The 26,223-nt window shown below is 38.9% G+C and overlaps 1 protein-coding gene across 1 annotated transcript in view; it reads right to left on the minus strand.

Annotated features, from left to right (window-relative positions):
• The window catches only part of RGS5 (regulator of G protein signaling 5), a 61,570-nt gene extending 35,599 nt beyond the window's left edge, over nucleotides 1-25,971 (minus strand). Inside the window, exon 1 of the mRNA XM_004449383.4 lies at nucleotides 25,381-25,971. Within this exon, the coding sequence (XP_004449440.2) occupies nucleotides 25,381-25,424 (44 nt within the window). The 5' untranslated portion in view covers nucleotides 25,425-25,971. The remainder of the gene's footprint in view (nucleotides 1-25,380) is intronic.
• Nucleotides 25,972-26,223: the final 252 nt, after the last annotated feature.

A 26,223-nucleotide genomic window follows, 5' to 3' on the forward strand; every position in this document is an offset into this window, starting at 1 on the left:
ATTCCAGATTCCATCTGTGACAGTATTTGACCACACAGTAAGCATTTTTCCTGGCTGCATGGCATTAATGATTATTAACAAGAAACAATTTTTTTTTTCTCCTCTCCTCTCATTCCCACCTTATTTCATAAAGAAAAACTTGTTTGGAAATAAAATCAATTGGAAATGTCTGGATGAAGATTTTAATTAAAGTCTTAGGAGATGATAATTCTTTCTCTAGATGACTCATACTAGTAATTTCAAGCTCAAAAGGGTTGAATAATTCTAGGGTTGTGCAGTATTAAATCTGATCCTTGTGTGGGTATGTTGACCAGAAAATCAAATTTTAAAAGGCCCTCTGTCATCACTGTCCTTCCTGCTAATGGCTAAATTGAGTGAAAGTTATTACCTTAAGGTGCACAACCATAGAAAAGTAGTACTAGCAATCACTAAAAAACAGAAATACCAATGAATTTTTAAAAACATAATTATATTTGAGCTATACATAAGGTCCTGTGCTAGGTTTTCAAGGTTACAAAGATGTTCATTGCCTGGGAGACAGTGGAACAAATGAATGTAGGATTCATGCATGTAGTTTTTTCTAATCATTGTTAAAAGTGGGTGGGATATAACAGTAAAAGAACATAGCTCCTAATTTCAAGGAGCACAAATGTATACTAAATTGAAAACATAAATGTCATGCAATGAGAGCCATTATATACTCTGCTGCTCAGAACCTTCTATACTTTTCTTTCATGGCACCTATCAATTTGCATTTATATCTCTGTATACTTTTTCGAGTATTACCTAACTCTCCCAATAGAGTATCAAGTCCCCAACAGCAAGGTCAATATCTGTTTGCTTTTTTCACAATTATAACCTCAGCACTTTTCCCAGGGCCTAGCACTTAATAGGCACTCAATAAAGATTTGCTGTAAAACTGATTAATGAATGAATGAATGAATGAGTGAGTGAGTAAATGAGTGAATGAATGAATGAGTTGCCAGGATATGGTTAAACTGGATTTTGAATGGGACAGGTGTAATATTGTGATGTGGTATAGAATAAGTCATTGAGGACTGAGATGCCTCTTAATCTGTTTAAACAGAAAGAGGTAAAGCCACAGAAATCATTACAAGGACTAAAAAGTAACTGAATTCAGTTTCTGTTCCTTAAAGATTTTGAAAATAGACAAGTCGAACTCAACAGAAAGTGCTCATTCGATTTTTCACACTGTATATTTTGCCTAGGACCTTGATGAGAAGAAGCAGGGAAAGTAATGCAATCACTTGCAATCTGATCAGAATCAAGTATGAGACCATAACTCATTAGGACTTAAAAGACACAGCAGCAGCGCTGATGTATAGTCCCTTCCTGTGGTTGAAACACTTCCAGCAGCCACAGGCAAGTTTCATTCTAGACTCTAGACATCGTGTCTGGAACACTCAAGAAGAAAGATGAGATGGAGTAGGGTTGGAAACTACAGGGCAGGGTTTTTACAACACACCCCAAAATAGGTGTTCCAATGTGTCCCACTTACAGGTAAATTCAACTTAAATCTGTGTTGCAGATGCCCCCTGCTGGCTGTGGGACTGCATGAGCATTGATGGAAAAATAACCAGGTAGCAAGTCTATTACCCCAGTCACCTCCTGAAGTAACACACTAAAGCTTGTTTCTGCATGAGTAAAAAGGACTTGTCCTTTCCTGGCTCCTAAAAATGTAATAAATGCCCAGGAAATGTATGTAAAGTTTCTAAAACCCTTTTTAGCTACTGATCTCCACAGCTGGACAGTACTGGGTCACCTAGATCTGAGATCCAAAGGAAGAACTGGGCTCCTCTGAGTTTTGTGTGGAGGAAATCTGCATCACACACAGACAGCACCCAAGCAGAGGCTGATAGAGAGAAGGAGCCCAGTGGACCCATTTAGAAGAATTCAATTGTTGAAAATTGGAAGCCTTTTTGTTGACTGCTCATTTAAACCTTGAGATCAACAGAGTTTGTTACTCATAGATGGTTCATGAGGGACAGGGGTTAATAACTGATTTTGAAAACTCTTAGTGGAGTATAAGGAAATACCAGTAGACAAATCAGGGCAATTCAGGAACTGAAATTCTCAACTACCCAAGATCCTCTGAATATGGTCTCTTATCAAGATTAACTCTGAAGGACAGAGTGGAAGCAGCGCCCAGTCGTTTTGGTGGAGAGCGAATCTATCGCTTTGTCCTCTGTCCTTTTCCTGAATTAGTCTACTTCAATTTGAACTAAAGAAAACTCACTCATTGCTCATGCATTAACAGTAAATGAAAAAGTAGTCTAATACATTATGCTATCATGTTAAAATATATTTTGATTTTCTTAGTTGATTTATACCTTAATATATGATACATTATGGGAAATAACTCTATAGTTATTAAAGACTAAATACTCTTCTGTGGCCAAAATGAGAAAAAGGTGAAGTGCTAAAGAATATGGTATGATTATTAATGTATTATGATGTAACTTCAGACATGACAGCTCTGTTTCCAAATATCCCCTGGTAGTAGTTTGATTTTTTTCTTTCATAGTAGTGATTAATTATATTGAGGCACTTCAAACTCTGAGAAATTGGAATTGACAATGTCAAGGCTATGCTCTTCCTTCTACAGAACACATATTTATCCATTATAACTTCTCAACTCATGATATCTCCTACCTCTTCCCTTCGGTATATTCTTTTAATGGCAAATATTTCCATTCCTCTGTTCAAACTCTGACCTCAACTGCCACAGATTAATATGTTGTCAGTCAGTGCCCCTCAGGGGCAATCTGCAGTAAAAGACTAGAGAGTTTATAAGGGTCCTTGTTTAAATAAGCTGATTTTATTTCATAGGATCTCCATGGAGACAGATTAGTATGACCTTTTATAGGTTCTCCTTTTGCTCATTTGTTTACTCAACAAATTTGAAATGTATTTGCTGAATGTCTACCATGTGCCATGTTCTACTACAGGTTTTGAAATCCCCAGTGAATCAAAAGACATGATCCTTCCAAGGAGTTTACATTTTAGTTGGGAGAAACAGATACAAAACAAGGAGTCAAAACAGTGTAATATAAAATTTTAACAAAATAAGGAATCAAAACAATGAAATATAAATTTTTAACTGGCTGTGATTGTAGCTGGTAGTAATTGCTGCAATTTTGAATTATATACGTGCTTGTTAGCTTAAGCTGTCATCCCCTAATCAGGAATTCACATCTCAGTGATGATCAGCTAGCTTTTAAGAAAAGCCATGCTCCAGAGATGGCTACTTTGTGTGATTCAGCTGTTCATATCTAGAGCAACCCTACATGTTTTCCAATTAATAGAACAGATGCTAGAAATGAATTTTTATGGGTAGCCTTGTTCATTAGATAAGTCACAATTGTGGTGTTCAGATCATCTGGACAGATGACTTCCCACCCTTTCCTTAAAAAGTTTATAAGAACCTGATTAGCAATTCACCATTAGTGATGGCAGCTGTGTCTTCATCCCTAAATGGTGCCCCATTGGTTTCAAGGATTCTTGTTGCCTGATGCCAACTGTAAGGATATCAGAATCCCTCCTAAGATTACTATTGTGTCTGAGAGTACTTTTCATACAAGATATAGTCACAACACAAAGAACTGGGACTCTATTGAGATTACAGAACAGGTTGTATACACATTTTGTGTATGCTTATTAATAAATTTTTGCCTCAATAAGTATGCCACAATTATTTCATTACATGTGGGGGAATCTTGACATCATAAACTAGTGGTGAAGTTGTGGAGACATAACCATCACTCCCCACTAACCATTAATAGTTAACAATATCTAACAAAAAGAACCTTAGAGTTATTGAGAGTTTGAATTTGGTGAATTTCAAAATAGGATTATGTTTTTGAACCAATCCTTTCCTGTGGGGTGGGACCTTTTGATTGAACTAAGTCAGTGAGGCATGATTCAATTGGGTTTCTACCCCCTTAATGGAGCTTTATATAATGGAGACACAGAAAGACACACACACACAAAGGAAGCAGCCACCTTTGATCCTGCCATGTGAGAAAGAGGACTGCAGGAAGACAGAGAACCCTGGGGAGGCTGAGAGAGTCCCAGAGTCTGGAATCAACAGAGATCAGAGGCATGGGAAGAAGGCCCCTGGGGTCTGGGCCCACGGAGCAATTCAAGGCTGAGGAGATGAGCCACATGCCTGGTCGCCACATGGCAGGATGCCAGGATCACTTGGTGAGAAAATGTCTCTGATAGTGCCTTTATTTGGACATTTTACAGCCTTGGAACTGTAAGATTTTACCCTAAATAAAATTCCCATTATGAAAGCCAACTCATTACTGGTACTTTGTATCAGCTGCCCTGCGGCAAACTATAACAGGTATATATGAGTAAATTGACTTAGGCTAGTTTTTAGCACCCACTTACTATCTGTGTGACCTTATGCAAGTTATGTACTATCTCTGGCCCTCAGTTCCACCATTTGTAAAATGAAAATAACATTGGTAATTGCTATATAAGTTTTCTGTAAGAACTGCTTGAGGTAATGCATGTAAAATTTAGCACAGGGTCTGGCACATAAATGGCACGCGAAAAGAGTTAGCCATTATCATCATTATCATTATCATCATCACTAGCATTCACTTATTTAGCACTCATACTAGCTAGTATTACAGTTTGTAGAAGTGTCCATTAATGTTTGAGATATTCATGTTATATTGAATTTAGGTTATTTTCTCTTGGATGGATGGATGGACTCCATTCCTTAAGTCTTACTTTCCTGGTGAAATAACAAACTAAAGTGAGAGAATAAGGGAATTTCGGAAGCAATTCTTGGTGACTCTCCACTGTGGACGTTAGAAGGAAAGCCAAACATTAAAAGCCGGGAAGGTATTAGACTTCACATTAGTATGCCTCACTTGAAGGTAGTGGGAAAAGATCTACCTTGGTGGTTCCTGTTGTGCTCACTGATGGTCAAATGCAACCTAGACTTGTGCAGATTGAAGGAGGCTGGATCTATTTGCTAATGTACCTGACTCAGAAACACATTTCTGTCTCCCCCAGATCTCTAACTGATCCAAATATAGAAGACAATGTGAGGTCACCAGATTTTCATTTTTATCACACACTCCTTAAACCTAGGAGCAAGGACACCACCATAACAGAGAGGCCACTCCTCCTTACAGCCCACAGGCAGAAAACAGGTGAGCTGGAGCAACTCTTAAAGATAATGGTAATAACTTATGTCAAATAATAATTGATTGAGGTTTTCATTCACGATTTTGCCTGTATAAAGTTTTCCCTTTTACTTCCAGCAAGGTAGCCAGGTATTTGTGCTTTCTCACCTCTGGGGGAGCCAGGGGTAAAAGCTGATGTTAACTGAAGGTAGTCTCCCATTCCTGGCCTTTGTTTCCAAATCCCTAAACTCACTGTGGAGATATGCTGGGTTCTCAAAGATGACTGAGAGGCTACTGCTGTGGGAAAGGAAGAAATAATAAAATAAAGAAGGAAAAGGGATAGAATCCCAGACACACACACACACAGTGTCATGCACACACAACCCTCTTGGCAGGATTCCAGGGAGGTGGCAGGAGGACTTAGGGGGAAAGTTATGCAGTGCCCCTAGTGAGACTGGAGTCTAAGTACCAGAGCTCCTAACTTCACTAGAGATCTATGAAGGACCCAGACCAAAGCATGGGGTCCTGGAATGGCTTCTGGGGACTGCGAAGCTTCAATCAAGAAATATATAAATAATGATGCCTCCATTTAAAAAGTATTCAGAAAGTAGTCACAAGTGTGAAAAAGCTGCCACAAAAATGATTGCTTACATTAAAACAGGAGATGTCAGGAGAGTTTATTAACTGTAACGGTGAAGAAACCATAGAAACAGTAAAAGCAAATGTGGAGTTTTCATTGCTTGCTGAGGAAAAAAGGCATTAAGAAAAGACTAGTAACAAACTGTTTTAGATCTGGGTCTATCCAGATGATCTCATAAGATTCTTCCCAGATCTAGAGTCCATTGTTACATTCACAAGGATCCTGCTGAATTGTGTTAAATCTCTTCCCTGCATTTGACAGAGAAAATGTCCAAAGCCTAACTGTGGCAACAAGCCTGTTTTGGGTAATACAACTGGATGAGTTCACACAGCAGCTAGGATGCTGTTCCTAGAGACAAAGTAAAGTGGAGTGCAGAGCTTATACCCAGAAAATCCAATTAATACCAAAACAAGCTCTTTTTCCTTAAAGGCAAGAGGCAGTATAGCATAATGGTTAAGAGCCTAGATATTAGAGCAAAACTGCCCAGATTCATCTGGCTACACATGTGACTTTGGACAAGATTCCTAACCTTACCTTGTCTCAGTTTCCTCATCTGTAAACAGGTAATAATCGTACCTACCTCCTAGTGCTCTTAAGATTAAATAAGGAAAGAGGATTTGGCTCAATGGATAGAGCATCCACCTACCACATGGGAGGTCCAGGGTTCAAACCCAGGGCCCCGTTAACCCGTGTGGAGCTGGCACATGTGCAGTGCTGAAGAGCGCAAGGAGTGCTGTGCCACGCAGGGGTGTCCCCTGTGTAGGGGAGCCCCACGTGCAATGAGTGCGCCCCCTAAGGAGAGCCGCCCTGCACAAAAAAAGTGCAGCCTGTCCAGGAATGGCACCACACACAGAGAGCTGACGCAGCAAGATGACACGACAAAAAGAGACACAGATTCCTGGTGTCACTGACAAGAATACAAGCAGACACAGAAGAACACACAGCAAATGGGCACAGAGAGCAGACAACTGGGGAGGGGGGGTGGCGGGAAAGGGGAGAGAAAAAAAAATTAAATCAGCTACTATATAAAGAACTTATATCAGTGCCTTGCACATGGCAAGCACTCTATAAATGGCAGGTTATTATTATTATTATCCCTTGCAGATAGTTCTTTGCCAATAGAGGCAAATGTCTAGCTTATTCATAGAACAAATGACAGCTTTCAATGTAGAACATAATTGGAAGGAAACATAGGGAAATACAATGCAACAAGGTAACATTTGCTCTCAACTAAACTTTGTTGTTAATTCAGTCACTAATTTTCTGGGTGACTTTGAATAAGTTAAGTTCTCTTGTCTTCAATCAAGAAAAGAAGAAAGGAAGAAAGAAAAGAGGGAGGGAAGGAAGGAAGGAAACAAGTTTATTGAGGCTTAAATAAACTAATGCGTTACAGGTTTATGATAGCACTTGGCACACAGTTAAGTATTCCACAAATGCTACTATTATTGCTGTTACCATCATATTTGCTCTACTGTCCTTAACATGTATCATAGCATCTTGTACATGGGTGCTGTTTAAAAATGTCTATTGAAAGTAAGGAAAACAGAAGAAATGGAAAGGAGAGGTGATAAGAATAGAGGACAGGAAAGAGGAGGAAATGAAAGATGGGAGGGGAGGGAAAGAAGGATAGGATGGGATGGGATGAGATGGGATAGGATATACATTGCTCATGTCTTCATCAAGATCACGCTTATGGAGTAACAAAGGAAGTTCATTTGGTGGCTTGTGCTACTGCCTAGCACAACTCAAAGTTACACTGTAATATTTCTCCCCTTGTGATGCTATTAAAAATAGAGCAAGCATTGTTTTTCCCAAGCACTGGTCATGGACATTGAGATATTTCCCATGCTTTTATGGCCTGTCTCTGACATATTCATCACTCTGAGTAGGTTATTGAGGGTAATTGAGGAGACAGTGGAGGGATAAGATGGACAAGATAGAAGCAGTTTATTTCCCTTTGACCTTCAATTCCCCATCTAATTCAAAATATTACTGGCAGGATTGCTGGACTTTTGGCAATTCAGTTTAGAAGCCACATAACGAATAATGGGAAAATGGTCCTCAATTTGAAAAAGATAGAAATGTGTGGTTTATTTTGAGTTCCAAGGGTGGAAGGGTCACAAGCACTTCCCATGAGAGTTTCTCTGGTCACTGGAGTGACCCATAACCTTTGAGCATCTCCATGTCTGTCTGCTTTAAATTATGAACAGTGACTTTACAGACTGAAAGTTCCTACTTGTAGATGGAACCTACTTTTTAATTCATTCTCTAGATTACAAAAGAAAGAAAGGAAAGAGGTATGTGACAGTTGAAGTTATTTTATGAATCCCCAAAAGAAAAAGATTCTTTTTAAACTAATCTATTCCTCTGGGTATGAATTTTTTTTTAATTCATTTTAATTTGCTAATCTCCCCTCCTGCCACCATGTCTCCCTTATCTATTTGCTTGTTGTTTTTGTTCATTGTTCGCACTGTCTGTCCACTGTATTTTTTGCTCATTGTCTGTTTTTTCTTTCAGAGGTGCAGGGAACCAAACCCAGAGCCTCACATGCAGGAGGTAGTTACCCAACTGCTTGAGCCACATTTGCTCCCTGCTCATTTTGGGTTATTTGCTCATTGTCTTACTTTTTCTTTCTTTCTTTCTTTTTTTTTTTTTTTTTTTGCTTATTGTCTGGTCATTGTCTGCTAATTGTTTTTTCTTATTGCTTGCTCATTGTTTTTGCCAAATGTCTGCTCATCTTCTTTAGAAGACACCAGAAACCAAACCCAGGACCTCCCATATGGGAGGTGGGTGCTCAACTACTTGATCCACATCCACTCCCTGGGTATATGTTTTGACTACATTGGAATTGGTTGCCAGTCCTTTGATTAGAGTACTTGATAAGATCTCTTTATGGATTTTGATTGGACTATGTCAGTGAGGTGTGAGCCAGCTTAGGTCTCCACCCTCTGGCTGGGTCTAATATAAATGGATTTATGAAGGGAGAGAGATAGAGACACAGGAAAAGGAAGCCACCATATTGATCCTGCCATCTGAGAAAGAGGACTCTAGTTTTGCCCATAGCTGAACTGCAAGGGGAGAAGCCCCTGAGAGGCTCAAAGAGCTGAGGCCCAAAGACAGATGAGCCATATGCCTTATAGCTTGCAATTGAACTCAGGAAGAAAGCTTAGCAGCCAAGACTGATAGAGTAGGCACAGAAAGAGAAAGTCCTATGCCTGGGTGCTCTCAGCTGAGCTCCAAGACACGGGGAACCTGGAAGGGAAGGCTGAGACCTCGTCAGAGATCGCAGCCATCTTTCTTTGTCATGTGCCCAGGGTCAACAGTAGCAGACTTTGGTGAAAAAGCACCTCCTATGGTGCCTAGATTTGGCCTTTTCACTGCACTGGAATTGTAAGGTTTTACCTCATATAAACACCCTTTATAAAAACCAACCCATTTCTAGCACATAGCATTGGCAGCCCTTTGGCAAACTAAAACAGGGTGATCAAAGGTATTGGAGAAGAAGCTAGGCAAAGAAGAGGAAAGTAAAATGTATTGAGAACAAAGTAAACATTAGGCACTAGTGATAGAAATTTTAACATGTGTTACATCACTTAAGAAAAAGTATAATTCCCAAAACTTAATGTGTCCTCTCAGTGAGTTTATGTAGTAGATACAAACTCATTACCTCAAGTAATCAGACACTTCAACAGTATTTTTTTTTGCCAAATTATTAAAGACTGTTTCTTGTTTGTATTAAATTTTGCCAAATTATTAAAGACTGTTTCTTGTTTGAGGCATAGAATTGGATTTCAAACCATCTCTCCTCTTCTTCCAAAAATGTTGTAATACTACCTTGTTATTTCCAAGATTTATGCATGTATCAATTCACACATTCATTCATTTATTAATTTATTTATCAGACTTTAATAGAGCAATCACTATTTGTCAGGCACCATACTAGGTAGTATAGATATGTTTTATAAAATTAATGATATTGCTCCTGACCTTAAGCTGTCTCCATTTTAAAACCTCATATGTATGTATATAGTTTTGGGGGATACAGTAATGATATGTTGGAAAGAGCCCTAGTTTGGAATCAAAACACTTGGGGTTGAACTCATGCATGTCTGCTCTTGGACCAAACATTTAACTTATCTGTGCTTCTTCAATGGTAAAATGCTGATGATATCTATCTTGCAGGGATAGGCTGAGAATTAAATTAGATAATATGTATTACCCAACTAAAGTTCAATCTGAGGAAAATAACATAAGAAGAGATATGAACTACAAAGAACATGTAAAAATTTCATGAGAGTTCAAAAAACGAAGGGCTAGCTTTTCCCTAATGTGGAATTAGAGGTATCTTCCCAGAAGAACTGATATTTAGGGATGTATGATTTGACTGGGACCTTCATGTGCTGGGGGAGGAGAGGCTATTGGTTTGCACCCTAAAGCTGGTGCCCTCTTCTTGTCTTCCTCTCAGAGATCCATCCTAAAGTTTAATATGGAAGTCTGCATCTCCTTAATATGTTGTCTAAAAATTCCAAAGAAACTTTCAAGGTCCATGCACATGTTTCAGGGTCAGATTCCTGGAAACTTCTCCCCAGCATTTTTAGCACATCCCTTCCTTTCTTTCTAAGTGAGCAACCCAGTCTGTCCTGTGTCATTCATACATGGAGGATTCAAGAATTGTGACTCCCATAAAGTGTGTGGTTACTGTGACAGGAGTTACTAAGTTAGAAACCTGGGCTCAGAGTGGGTAAAGGGTTTAGGGACCAAGCAGATGGTCATCCTATTGCCATAACAAAGATCAAAGCAGGCATCTTTGGACTGTAAACAGGGGCAATCTTAAATAAATGCAAATATAATTTAATGTATTTCAAATGCAAGTCACAGCTGATAAGAGATTATCAGATATAAGAGAACAAGGGAAAAAAGACCTGAGGACTTGGGGAGGCATGGCCAGAGAGAGAACAAAGGGTGAATTTCAGAATATAGGGAAGAACAATGTCTTCCAAATGGAAATGTATCTCATTAAAACCTTTTGGGTGGACTTGACCTACCCCTGAGAAGTTTTCACTTGAAATGACAGATTAACAACATGAAGGGTATGGAAGCAGGCACAGAAGGGAAGGTGGAGCAGGTCATATGGCAAAAGTTACATCTCGTCTTGTGAGAGGCTGAATAATGGCCCCCAAAGATCTCCACATCCTAATCCTTAGGACCTGTAAATGTGCTGACTTACATGGCGAAAGTTACTTTGCATATGTGATTAAGTTAAAGATCTTGAGAGGATTATCTGGGTTATTTGAATTATTTGGGTGAAAACAATCTAACCATGTGTTCCTATAAGAGGGAAGCAGGACGGTCAGAGTCAGAAAAGGCAATGTAATAACAGAAGCAGAAGGAGAGAGATTGGGAGATGCTACACTACTGATGTTGCTTTTTTAACACTTTGTCTTGAAATATTTCGAATTTACAGGACAGTTACAAAAATAATACAAACCCCATATACAAAACTCCAACAAAACTCCTACCCTCCCCACCTCTGATACTCAGATCCACCAATATTAACATTTTGCCACATTTGCCATAGTGCTCTATGTTTATCTATCTGTCTACCTACCTCCATTTTCTGAACACTTGGGTACATGTTGTACACATCATGCTTCTTAGAAACTCTATACTCATTATGCATTAACTCCCTTTCCCCCTCCATCCTGGCCCTGGTAGTCCTTTCCTAATTTCTGTCTCAGTGAGCTTGCACATTCTCCAGTACTTTCTTTGTAGTTTACCATGGATGGGGCTTAAATTTGATACCATAAATCTGTAATGATCTCATTTGCTTTGAAATCAACTTAACTTCATTATCATACACAAACTATGTTCCTATATCCCTGTGTCCCTCATCATTATGTAGTTCTTGTCACAAATTACATGTTTATACATTGAGTCCAGAACTATTGATTTAGCATCACATTTTATGCAGTTGCCTTTTAGGTCCTGTAGGAAGTAAAAGTTACAATTACAAACCAAAAATACAATAATACTGGCATTTATACTTACCCATATTACCCTCACTGGAGATCAGTATTTCTTCATGTGGCTTTGACCCATTGTCTAGTGTCCTTTCCTTTCAACCTGCAAAATTCGCTTTAGCATCTCTTGTAGGGTCAGTATAGTGGTAACAAACTCCCTCCGCTTTTGTTAATCTGGGAACGTCAATCTCTCACTCATTTTTGAAAGACAGTTTTGGTAAATATAGAATTTTGGTTGGCAACTTTTTGCTTTCAACACTTTAAGTATGTGTTCCCACTGCCAACTTGCCTTCATAGTTTCTGATAAGAAATTGACACCTAATCTTACTGAGGTTCCTTTGTACATGACATGTTGCTTCTCTCTTGGAACTTTCAGAGTTCTCTCTTTTTATCTGATATTTGACAGTTTGACTATAATATGCCACAGCATAAATCCATTGGGTTTATCATGTTTGGAATTTGCTGAGTCTTGGATGTGTATATTCATATCTTTCATTAAATTTGGGAAATTTTCAGCCATTACTTCTTTGAATATTCTCTCTGCCTCTTCCTCTCTTCTCTTTCTGGGACTCTCACAATATATCTATTGGTCTGTCTGATGATTTCCCACAGGTTCCTCAGGCTCTGTTCACTTTTCTTCATTCTTTCTTCTGCTCCTTTTCAGACTGGATTATTTCAATTGTCTTTTCTTCAAATTTTCCTTTTATTTTAAAGATTTATTTTATTTATTTCTCTTCCCCACCCCCCCAGTTGTCTGTTCTCTGTGTCCATTTTGCTGCGTGTTCTTGTTTTTGTCCACTTCTGTTGTTGTCAGCGGCACAGGAATCTGTGTTTCTTTTTGTTGTGTCATCTTGCTGCATCAACTCTCCGTGTGTGTGGTGCCATTCCTGGGCAGGCTGCACTTTCTTTTGCACTGGGCAGCTCTCCTTATGGGGCGCAATCCTTGCGTGCAGGGCTCCCCTACGTGGGAGACACCCCTGCGTGGCAGGGCACTCCCTGTGTGCATCAGTACTGCATGTGGGCCAGCTCCATATGGGTCAAGGAGGCCCAGGGTTTGAACCATGGACCTCCCATGTAGTAGACGGATGCCCTAACCACTGGGTCAAGTCTGCTTCCCATCTTCAAATTTTCTGATTCTTTTTGTATCAGTTCCAGAACGTCAGTAACATTAGGTGTCAATTTCTTATCAGAAACTATGAAGGCAAGATGGCAGTGGGAACACATATTTAAAGTGTTGAAAGCAATAAGTTGCCAACCAAAGTTCTGTATTCACCAAAACTGTCTTTCAAAAATGAGTGAGAGATTGACATTCCAGATTAACAAAAACCCCTCTAGGGAATTTTAAATTTCTGTTACAATGTTCCTCAGCTCTGATGGTTCCTTTTCATAATTTTCATCTATTTATATTCTCTTTATGTTCATCTATCATTTTCATGACTTCCTTCTTATTCTTTGTCCATGTTTTTCTTTAGCTCTTTGAGCATATTTAAGACCATTTTTTGGTTGTCTTTGTCTGGTATGTCCCAAGTCTGGTCTTCCTCATTAATGGCTTCTAATGATCTAATATCTTTTGCATGGGCCATCACTTCCTGTTTCTCTGTATGTTTTGTAAACTTGTTGAAACCTCGACATTTTATTTTGTCATCGCTGGAATTTAGATTGGAGGGTACATAGTCCTTAAGATTGTTTCCAGCTAATATTATGACAGAGCTTTCTTTGATTGCCAGGAGGTGCCTTCTACGTGCTGAGCAAGCTCTAGGATCATAAGTCTTTTAGGCCACCACCAGACAGATTGGCCAGACACTAGTGTTCCCAGTATGTGCATGAGGTGTAAATTCTGTTACCTTCAAAACTGGAACCAGGGAACTGCACTGGGAGTTGGGCTGGCTCCACACTGACCTTTGAGGCGTAGGGGAGGGGTCAACCAGGGACTCCCAAGATCCTACTGCTTTTAATTACCCTTTTTCTTGATTCAGCACTCTTCCTATTACTATAGTCTTTTAACTGTATTCTAGAGCTTTGAGAAAGATGTTTCTTCCAGTTCTTACTGGTTGTTCAAAGCTTCTGTGGGGCACAGAGCTCTGAAATCTCTCACTCCACCGTCTTGAATGGGGTGGGTCCAATTGTGGAACTTCGCTCTTTTTCTACATTACTGGATATGAAGATGGAGAAAGGGGCCATGAGCCAAGGAATGCATATGGCCTCTAGAAGATTGAAAAGGCAGGGAAATGGATTCTTCCCTAGAGCCTCCAGAGAAATGCAGTCCTGCAGGCCCTTTTAAGATATCTGACTTCTAGAACTGAAAGGGAATAAACCTGTGTTATTTTAAGCTACTAAAATTGTGGTAATTTGTTACAGCAACAATAAGGACAACGTTTTTTTTTTCCTTTAGACTTCATTAACTACAGAAAATAAACTTAAAACCAGTAGACCATTCTCTGATCCTCATTCTACTGTTTATTTTCAGTCAATTGATACCTAACTTTCTAACCTAGCTATTTATTCTAATCTTGCTCCTTCTCTCCTAGACCCAAAACTTAAGCTTATTTAGTGCTCACAACAATTTTATGAGGGAGGAATTATTGTTTCCTCCAATTTACAGATGAGAAAACCAGTCACAGAGAAGTTAAGTAATTTGCCAAAATCACCCCTTAAATGATATTGGTGGGATTCAAACTCAATCTAATTTCATTTCCTGGGCTCTTAATTATTTCCATTCTCACTTTTCTCATGCTTCTCAGAAATTCTGATTGGCAACTATATGTATCTGGTAAGTGGAAATGGACAAAATCATTTCTTCTAAATGACTGACATGTTTCATAATCAAAACCTTTTGAAATATATCTATGGAAGTATATATTCAAAGTGAAGACATTAGAAACCACTAAGGTAGAGACTCACCTAATTATGGATATATAATTAAAAAGTCACAGATAAAGGTTCATCTGATAAAATAAAATGAAGGTGATATGTAAACCCAGAGACCTCACTCTAAATCCATAGCTCTAACTCTGACTAGCTATATTGACATTGGACAAGTCACCAAAATTGTTTGGATCTATTTTGTGTTCTATTATAGTAGGGGTTGGTCTGTTAACCTAATCCTATTCTTTCTCACAGACTATGATTCTAAAATGGCCAGACCTTGTCCCCAAACTGCCCAGGTCACTTAGTTCCACAATGCTGTTTACCCAGGTATCTCTTGTAAATTATCACTTAAAATAAGTTGCAAAAATTTCAGAAGCTAGTTTTGTAATAGAACATAATAATTCTTTCCACACTTCCAAATCCCTATACACAAGTGTCTCATAAAGAAACAAATGTCCTGTACCAGAAGAAGCCAAAGTGATGGCTTCACTAAGAAGGCTCCATAGACTTCACTGCTAAAATGAACTCACAGAGTAGAGTACATCACATTTTCCAAGTGCTGTCCTTCTTGTACCTTTTCATCTGACTGTAATAGTTCTAACACTTTTTAGAATGTAGAGTTTTAAGGGCCAGAATGAGATTCTTTCCAGATAGGTTAGGTGCTGTTTTGAGAAGTGTACGGGGAAGCAGTTGGGAAAAGGAAAGGAAAACATGGAGAATACAGAATAATGGTCTTATCTTCATTGGTTATTCATGAAGCCAACACGTGTATCAAATTTACTATCCAAAGCATTTGGATGTTCTTGGCCGAATCCTTTAAATCCTGAAATATTTCCTTTTTTGAAGGAGAAAAAATGGCAGGCCAAGTATTTCTATCTGGGCATGCCAATGTAATAGAATGCCTTGCAAAGTTAGACCCTATCTGGGCTTTACAGGAACATTCTGATCATGGAAAATAGGCCCAAAGGCATATGTGCATTAGCTGAGCCTGTACCATGTGATTAGGTTGACTGTACCTATAGGGTTTTCCAGGAAAGACTCGATTTTTGAGGCCCAATCTAGAAGCAAACCATGTGTTCTGATTCTGCAATTCTGGAAATTGCAGTTGTTGTACATATGCCTAACATGGGTTCAAATAGTAAGAAGCAGTTTTTATATCACTTCCAAGAATTCTCAGTACTCCAGAATCTACCCAGCTGCTGGTTAATTATGCAAAGTCCTAGAAACCCTGACTCACCTTTTCCATTCTAGTCTCAAGGATGGGAATTATTTCCCTGTTAAGGCAAAGGAAAAGTATCCCTCTTGGGCAGTATTCAGAAGGGCTCAGTTGGGTCACATGTAGCAGTTTGATATTATTTATGAATTTTTATAAAAGATATAGATTATGTTTGTAAACTGATCTCTTCCTCTGGGCATGATACCCTTTTGATTGTATTAAATTCAAATGTTTTATGTTTACTTGATTAAATCAAGATTAGGGATTTGATTTGACCATTTCAGTAGGACATGACTCAGGACTGAGTCCCTGCCCCCTTTTGTGGGCTGATAGAAACAGACACTCACTCTAGGAGACACACAGAAGTCAGCACAGGAAGAAAGACTGCTCCATAGACATGGCAGAGGAGAGAACTTTGATCCTGTGGCCCCAGGAAGAGAGAGGAGCTGTTTGCCTGCTAGTTTGCAGCTGAAGAGAACAGAGCAGTTGAGCTGAGAAAGCCCAGAAAGAAACAAACCCTATGCCAGCCTACAGCTGAGATCAGAAGAAGCTGGGTCCACAGAGCCTAAGAGGAAGAAGGAAGGAGACCAGGCTTTCTGTCTTACTTCAACACATGACAACTGTCTTGGGTGAGAAACTACATCTTATGGTTCCTTGAGTTGGACTCTTTAAAGCCATTTAACTGTAAGCTTTTACCCTAAATAAATATATTTTATAAAAACCAACAGATTTCTGGTACTTTGCATCATCACCCCTTTGGTTGACTAATACACCACACTTTCCATTGACTGGAAAAAGCTGTGACAGCAGGACTAGATGACACCACACACCCCAAGTCAGATAAATCTGTGTTTGTTAATGTTTTCCTCTCTGCACAAAAGGAACTTACACTCTTCAGACAAGAGTGAGCTAAACTAGCTATAAGCAAAATGCACAAACCGTCTATTAGAATTCATGATCAATCTGATGCAATCCCCTTATTTTACAGGAAACTGAGACCATTTTTTTCTTTCATGAAGTTCACCAAAATAAAAAAGTCACTTTGCATTGTATATAATATGCAATTTTCACAAATTGGGGGCCTCTTCTGAATTTGTCATGACTTTTTTAAAGAAAGATGAAAAATAGTGGGAAGAAGAGTGCACATTTTTAATTGATTGCTTCTTACAAGCTACATCCAGTTTGTTCCTATATGATTTGGGATGAGATGCAAAATTAGAACAAAAATGGACTATTTCCTCAAAGTGGATGACTTCCAAATTCAGAATAGTAAAGTGGCAGAGCTGGAAGGAATATAGAGGATCATGTAATTGATTCATTTTGTCTTACAATAGTGAGGCCCAGAGAGGGCAAATGACTCCTGACGCACCCTATGAGAGTTAGTGAGCCAAGGTTCAAGTTCAGGACACCTGTATTCCCCACCCAGAACCTTTCCCACATGTTAAAGAGCCTCTTATAGTTTAAAATACTGTATTCTACAAATACATTTTAAAGAAAACAATAGACCAGAAACTTTCAATCACCTCCTTTTCACCCCACTAGTGAGGGATAGTTATGGGGAGAGCCAAATACATGACACTGACACTGAACAGATGAGAGCAGCAGCAGTTAATTGTTCACAGATACAGCCCAGGGGAGGACGACACTGCACCACACAGAGTCACATACCATTGCCATTAGGAACCAAGTGAACCACCAGGTCTGGGAGAGGCAAGCTCTGTAATATCAAGAGGGTGGGGAGCCCACTTGTTCCTATAGAAGGACGTGATTGATTTATTTGAATAATTCCACAGACTGGCAAGAACTGAAGTCCACTACTCAGGGATGAGCAGGAACTGCACCTGGTCCATTTGATAAGGAGGGTTATTTAGCTAGGGGGCCTTATCCTCAGGCAAAAAAAAAAAAATGGAGAAGGAACTTGTGGTTAGACCATTCTAATCATGCCTGGATTTACCTGATGTCAAAGCAACACATAATACTGAGCCTTAATTTTAGACCATATACCACAAAACTTATTATGAAACACTTAAAAGACTCTCAGTCAATCTCAATGTTTGGACTTTGTTTGGATCTTGCAATCCAACTGCAAAAAAGTCCACTGAGAATATTTGAATATATACTGAATATTGACTCATATTAAAGAATCACTGTTAATTTTTTAAGTATGATAGTGGCTTTTAATGAGTTTTTAATGTTTTTCTAAAAACATTAATAGGAGTCTACCTATTAAAGGCAATCACCTTATATATGTTATGGCATTTATTTCTTACAGCGCTTCTCAAGAACAAGATAAATATCCTCATTTTACAGGTGAGGAGATGAAGCTCAGAGAGGATTGGTTATTTTCTGAAAGTCACATAGCCAAGAAGTAGTAGAGGTAGAGTAATGATCTCCATGTTCTTTCTTCCTTACCACATTGTTACTCAAGTGCCTTGTTGTTCAATATGCTAATGTTAAGGCAGGGGATAGAGGGTGAACGCACATCTTTCCTTACTCTGGTTTTTCTTTTGTATTCCTAAAACTTGTAAATTTGGGAGTAACTTTCTCAGGCTGTTAAAAACAACCAGGCTTTCACTGACTTTATCCTCTTGGTGATTCAACTTTTAAAATATAGTACAGGCCCAGTATTATCTAAGGACTGATGGAAACTTTAAAAGAAGAAATAGACAGGAATCTCTTATCTTCTGGCCTCCAGACATTTTCTGGTTTGTGTTACTAATGATTGATCCTGACTGAATTAATTAAAGTTTCGTTTCTTTGCTTTCTGGCAAGCAGGACAGACAAAAACCATTAACACTGGCCCCAGAGATATAAATAAACTCTCTCCTTAGATATCAGTTACTCCATAATAGTGTGTAGTCCATGGTAGAGAAGCAGAAACAAATACGATATCCTTTCAAAGACCCTTCCCAATTTAAAATTCTGGGATGTGTAAGTGTTAGGAATTGACACCTTGTGATTCAACATAGCCCAGACTAAATGAGAAGAAAGACTAGAAAGAGGCAATTGGTTATAAGACAGAATTTAATTCATTAAAGTAGCTGAGACAGGAGCTGCATGAGTAGTTGCTGAAGGTATAAAATTTTTTGAGGCGGTGGACTTGGCCCAGTGGTTAGGGCATCCATCTACCACATGGGAGGTCCACAGTTCAAACCCCAGGCCTCCTTGACCCGTGTGGAGCTGGCCCATGCTCAGTGCTGATGCGCGCAAGGAGTGCCGTGCCATGCAGAGGTGTCCCCGCATAGGGGAGACCTGAGTGCGCCCTGAAAGGAGAGCCACCCAGCGCCAAAGAAAGTGCAGTCTGCCCAGGAATGGCACTGCACACACAGAGAGCTGACACAACAAGGTGACGCAACAAAAAGAAACACAGATTCCCGTGCCGCTGACAACAGAAGGGGACAAAGAAGTCACAGCAAATAGACACAGAGAACAGACAACCCGGGTGCGGGGGGCGGGGGGGGGGGGGGCGGGGGGAGAAGGGGAGAAAAAAAATAAATAAAATAAATCTTAAAAAAAACAAAAACTTTTGATGTCCACAAATAACTTAAAGCACATGATCACTAGAAACAAAAGAAGCCTCACTTCTACCTGTTGAGGGTGTACCCTACCTTTCTTCCTCTCCTAATCACCCCCCACATTCCTCCAGCAATAATCCCTCTTTATTTCGCAACATACATTCTTTATCTCTTTGTAGCCTAAAACGTCACTGCAAAACTGTTCTTCCCATTTGCTTAGGAAGCAGAAGAAAACACCAGACCAAACTGGGAGCAGTCCACTTGTGGCAAATCCATTTGTGCATTCTTTTGATGAAATACTTATTGAGTACCTACTATTTGCCAAGTAAAATTATTTTTCTAGTAATTGAATTCTTAAGGCAAGAGGGGTAAAACTTTCCCCTTCAGAGTCTTTGGAGTTGGGAGTGGATAGGCACTAGACAAGTTCCAAAGAAATAATGCAGAAAATGCTGCACAAGAGGGAATAATGCAGGTTAACTGTGACTGGAAATTGTGGAGGTTTCCTTACTACCTTCCTGTGAGACACACTATGGATTTTGCAAAGATGTCATAACATCAGTCAAACTCTCCATACACTCTCACTTCATGCCTTTGCACAGGCAGACCTGTTCCCTTGATCCAAAATGCCCCCCTTGTCACTCCTCTTTGCATCTAGTCATGGCTAACTCCTTTATCTTTTAAGACTTAGTTCAAGCATCATTGTCTGTAACTTCTGGCAAAGTCTTCCCTGACTACCAAAAGTTCTATGAGGCCACTCTCCCCCATTCACTGCTTTTCAGGACTTACTTCACAGTGGAATGCAATACTGTGTATTCATTGTTTTCTTATTTATCTCCCTAACTGTGATTTCCTGAGAGGCCTTTGTACAATGTCCAGGCAAGGGACTCATACTGAGGTCTGAAGGGCAATTCAGAGAATTTCTTACTGACTGCACCCCAAAATTTTATTAAACAGTTCACTCAGTTTCTTGACATTACAAAGTTTCACTGCAATACTCTCAGTTTTATCAGTAGACTATCAGCTATAGCTAGCTTCAAAGTCACACTTATTTCCAGCGAGCATGATCCTAAACTCAGTCATGTGAATTACTAGAGGGAAAGCGAAAAACTGTAACATCGTACTGCATATGACAGTAAAACCTCAGGTGAAACACAAATATGGGTGATATTGCATATATAAGACTGTTTTCACAAAATAAAAATACAAATACACTGGAGAGAAGGAAAAAGATCAGCAGCTATGTACAGCAGGGGAAGCAGAGACTGAGAGGTGATGAGTTTTTATTATTATTATTGGTATAATGGAAGTGTTCCGAGAATGAAGTGATGAATGCAAAAATATGTGATTACATTGAATACCTTTGGTTGTACACTTTGGATGTATTTATGCTTTATTAATATGTATCAATAAAATTGATTTGTTGAAAAAAAGAAAACAATGCCTCTGTAACTATCTTTTTCATCTTCCTTAAAGATATCCTGCTGGCTGATGAATGATTATCATTTGTTCAAGCTAATTGCCACAGTCTTTAAATTTACCTGGTACTTACCTTTTCTCCATAGTTGGCCCAAGGATGTGCTCAGAGGCCTTTGGAAAAGGCTGTATTTATTAAATTAACCCTGCAGACCTGGGAGCCTTGACCTACTCTGTTTAGTGCTTACATGTGGCTTAACAGCTTTAGGAGGTTAGTTGATTGGTGGCCCTGCTTATCTTCTTGCAAATTGTCCATACTTAGATTCACATAAATCAGAGAAGATAGGTAAAAACTGAATGTTTAGTAAAATAGTAATTAAAAAACAGAAAGTCACTTTCTCCACTTATTTTATACAGTTTCTGAAATTTCCACATTGTCACACACTTAAAGTGGCCAGAAACCTCCTGTGTAAGCTGTGGATTAAATATATTATGTTGCTAGCTGAGTTTATAATCTTAAGTAGAAATCATATCTATGTTAAGGTAAAAGATTTGTGACACTTCATTAATATACCAGGGAAAATTCCATCTTTGCTAGAAGCTGAGTTTTAGTTCTTTGCTTATTCCCCTTAGAGTTTAGGAGACTGAAGCTTCCCTTGGAAGTTTAGGGGACTGCGACCGTGATGAACAAAAATCTTAGTAATCATACTGGTAGCTTTATGATTGTGACAACTTTTGGAAATCATAATTAACTAACCATTTTTTCAGAATACTTTCATGTTTTCCAAAAAGCAATACTGACTTTTAAAAACTAAGCTTATTCCAGAGAAATATTCAAGAGACCATGAAAGTAACAATTTTGAAAAGAAGCCAAAAGTACAAGGTTGAAAATCACTGGAAAATCATTTGACTCCACTCTTTCCCTTTCCATTGACTGTGGAAGATCCCACACATACAGCACCATCATTTAGCATGGGCCTCAATATGCCAGAAGGTAGAAATGGTGTGGCAGTGACCATTCATTGCTCAAATGTGTGGATTATTTGTCTCATTAAATATACACAAATATTGTGAAGTCTATTCTGAATTTTAATGAACAAAAGTATTAGACATCTAAATAAATTAATTAGGGACAGCTCTCTGCACATATACCAAAGTTGACTCTGGCTTAATGCTTTCCTAAACATTGAGAAATGGATATCTTCTAGGATTAAAGTTCTCTATAAGAAGTAAATTACACTTCTTATAAACTGTGTAGGTTGATTCCACCACAGCTCAGTGATTTCATATCAGGACTGGATGGACCCTTAGTGTTATTTGGCCATTCTACTTCCAAACTTTTAGGGAAAAATAAATTAGGAAAAAGTTGCCTTTTATCACATATCTCTCTCTAGTCACTAAAACCAAGTGTATCTTACTTCATTTAAATTATGTTAAAATGGGAAAGGATGTTAAAGAATATCTAATCCAGCTTTCATTAAACAAGAAAATGAAAAACCAGAGAAGTGAAGTAACTTGCTCAACATCACAAATAAAAATAATGACAAAATTGAGTCTGCTACTCACTCCTTAATCAGTACTTTTTCCACTATGATAAATGACATGTTAATCTGATCATTGTAAACTGAATTCTACTTCCACTGTGATAAAGAAATTGCAATTTAATTCTTCAGCAGAACTTTCCATTAAAAACAGACTCATTTTGTAATGCATTTATGTTGTCCTAATTTATTTTAGAATAATTTCTAAATGTCTACCTTTCTAGTATGAAGAGAAGAAATGGAGAAGGGGGGTACCTGTGGAAGCAAGACAGTGAGAGGCTGGGAAGGCAGGTTGGGAACTACTTATTCATGTACTGTTTGTCCCTTAGACTAGACGATCTTGGTTACTTGATCAAGGATCCTTTCCATTAGTATGTGCTATAGCAGCTCCATAGCACCACAATTCCATTTCTCCAGAATATTCCTCACAGGCAGCATTTTATTTGCAATGGTAAAATATCATGAAAAATTTATAATAGAACAAAAATTGCAAGGTTCTACCAATTTTCAGTAAATCAGAAATTTCAGGCAATCTATGGAGAAAAGTTTACTCCTCAACTACTTTTCAATGTTCTACATTAGTTACATCCTAGGGCATAAGAATTTACTGTGCATTAATAGAGACATAAAGTATTTCAGTATTAATATTTGTAGTGAATCAGATATAAAACAATACGAATGAATGAAAGAAATGTTCCATCCACATGTCTCAGTGAACATTGTACATATTTATAAGAACATAAAGGGGAATATGATTAACAATGCCAAAGTTTCAACAAATATTTATTGATTACTTAATAGATTTCAGATAGTGTGTCATAACATCACAAAATACCTGGCAGACTGATGTTACAATCATTAATTGTTCACCTTTTAATAAAGTAAGATGCATCTACTGCATGAAAGTGTATACAATAATTTCAAATAATAAGTGGGCTCTAACCATCTATTAAAGTTACTAAGAAAGACAAGTTGCAATTTCCATAGTTGCAAGGAGTGAAAAAGGAAATCATTATGCCTCACCCTATATTCAAGGAACTCTCTGTGTCCTCTGTTTCTCAGCCTTTTCTCAGGGTAGCTAAGAGGCAGTGATAGGCTCAGAGAAATAGTATACAGCATTAAAACCAGTCCTCCATTGTAGACCCCTCTCAATTAGAGGTTAGTAGGCCTCACTGTCCCAGAATCCTCAGGATTGGGGAATGAACTATGGACTAAAGTGAACTTACTGATATTCTACTATAGACTTATTGTGATTCTAGCAATGGAAGAAATTATATAATTGATGTGAAGACAGTGGCCACTGGAGGCTCTGAAGACAGGGAGAGGGAAAAACAGGTGAAATATGGAGGCATTTTCAGGACTTGGGAATTATCCTGAATGACATTACAATGACAGATAGAAGCCATTACATATCTTGCCATAACTTACAAAATTGTGCAGAAGAGAATGTAAACAACAATGTAAACTATAATCCATGCTTAATGGCAATGCTCCAAAATGTGTTCATCAATTGTAACAAACGTACCATACTAATGAAGTATGTTGTCAATGTGGAAAAGTGTGGGAGGTGTAGGGAGTGGGGCATGTGGGAATCCCCTTTATTTTTTTGTAACATTTATGTAATCTAAATATGTTTTAAAAATATAAAGTATATTATAGAAAACAAAACAAAACAAAAATCAGTCCTCCTTCCAAAGGTTGGTCCAATGGACTATATTGCTTCACAATTACAATCTAATCACTACTGTCCAACTGTTACCTGTGCTTCATTTAAAACAATCTGTGCTTTTGACAGCAGGGATAAGGATTGGCTTTATTTTCAATCACTAGACAGGATTGTTGGAGACAAATTCTTATGCCACAACGTTCTCTCTTTACAAATCATTTTGAAGTTATTTCTAGGGTGGAAGTCATTAAAAAAGAGAAATTAAGCTCATAAGGAATAGCAGAAGTAGTGGGCTGCCCATTGAACAGCACATCTGTCTTTGACAAACATTGCCAGTGCCTTTAGGGGTGGAGTTAGGTTGCATAAAGGTCAACTTTGCTTCCTTCAAATAGTGAGGAATTATATTAAATTTTATAAAATCCATTCTTAACAAATGAGGAGAGAGAAACATCTTTACTGTCTGTATTAGACAGGATTATTGGGTTAACTTTTCTAACAAGTCAGATATTTCTTCTTCTATTTACTTATAGCCCAGAAACCCCAGACTCCCTGCAGAATATAGTCCAGCCTAAGGATAATGAGGAAGCCATAAAGGTGTAACTCTGTTTATCTAAGAAAAAATGCTAGCTAATAAATGACCTCAGTGACCCAAGGGTCTTTTTCTTCTGTCCAGCAATCCTGCTACTTCTGTTTAATGGGATCAGGGTATAAAAAGTCAGGAGAAATCCCTCCTGTCTCATTGCAAATCTGCCTTCTTCTCCCAATCTGTGTAAATTAATAAAAGTTAACATTGATACGGTTTTGACACGTGCCAGACACCGTTCTGACTATTTCATATTCGTTAATGTATTTGATCCTCATAACTAGCCTATAAGGTAGATACTCTTAGTATTTCCACTTTACAGATAAGGAAACTGAGAAACAGAGAGTTTAAATACATTGCCCAGTTCCTCACAGATAGTAAGTAATGGAGCCAGGATTCCAGCACAGGCAGTTTGATGCTGGAATCTATGCTTTTAACCATATATTTTTGACTTGGAAGAAGCACTTATAGAATAAGCGACTCTTCTGAATTAATGATGGTATCACTATTAAATAATGTATGAACTATGCCCTCTTGAATCAACCTCTTGACTTGCATCTTTCCAAATCGCTGCTAAAGTCCACCTTTGTGTTGTGAACAGAGAAGAGACAATTCCCAGTCTTCCATCAAGCACCTGCTACACCTCAGTTTAGCAACAAACGACAGTGGCTCCCTGATGCCTCTGGGCATCCTACCCTGAGTAAAGATTCTCCATGTCTCTATCTCTTAACGTAAGCATGATGAAGTTCTTACCTTTCCAGGCAGGAGTGGGGCAAAGCTGCAAGTCCCTTGCACATTTTGGCAAGTGGTTTAGCTCCTCAGCTTTGAGCACAGATTCTTAAGAGCGGAGTGAGTCTCTGAAAACTTCAAAACTGTCTGGGGCTGCCTTTCCCTCTGAGGAATATATGGAGGCACTTTCCCAGCCCGCTGCGGCTCTTCAGCCAATCGCCGATCGAGAGCCTCAGGAAATTGCAGGCTAGGGAGCAGCAGCAGCAGCAGTAAGGCGAGCCCTGGAGGCTGGATTTCTTTGCTGAAGACACAGCTTCTGCGTTAGGCTTTCAGCTGCTCTTATTTTGCCAGGTCAGGGTTAGAGCCTGAGCCCTGCACTGGGAATTCCTGTTATAACTTGTTATCTCTGGTTGACTACAGAGAAAATGTGGCCTTTGATGTGACTGGAGTGCCTCTGGCCACTTCAGATCTGCCAAAGATAAAGCTTGTTAGGGCAGCCGGGCCCCTTAGAGATCACTCAGGCCAACCTGGTTTCACAGTGGAGGGGACTGAGACTCAGAGGAGTTCAGTGAACAAGAGCCTGAATCCCTACCATGTGCTGGCACTCAGCTAGATGCTGAGAATTCAGAGAGGGAAGAGGCACTGCTTGCTCTCAACACCCCAAAATATACTATGTTAATACAATGTGAGTGTTAGAGGCAGGCCCAGGAGGATGTGAGCCTTCAGGGGCACCAGGGAAGCTTTTCTAGAGGCCGTAACCCCTGAGCTGAATGATGGAAAAGGACAAAATACTATACATGATTCTAGCTGCAAGATACTACCACCCAAATGCTCCTAATTCTGTTATGGGTCTTCTGTTTTTTCTTT

The sequence above is a fragment of the Dasypus novemcinctus genome, chromosome 13, assembly GCF_030445035.2.
Source record: "Dasypus novemcinctus isolate mDasNov1 chromosome 13, mDasNov1.1.hap2, whole genome shotgun sequence".
NCBI classification, from domain to species: Eukaryota; Metazoa; Chordata; class Mammalia; order Cingulata; family Dasypodidae; genus Dasypus; species Dasypus novemcinctus.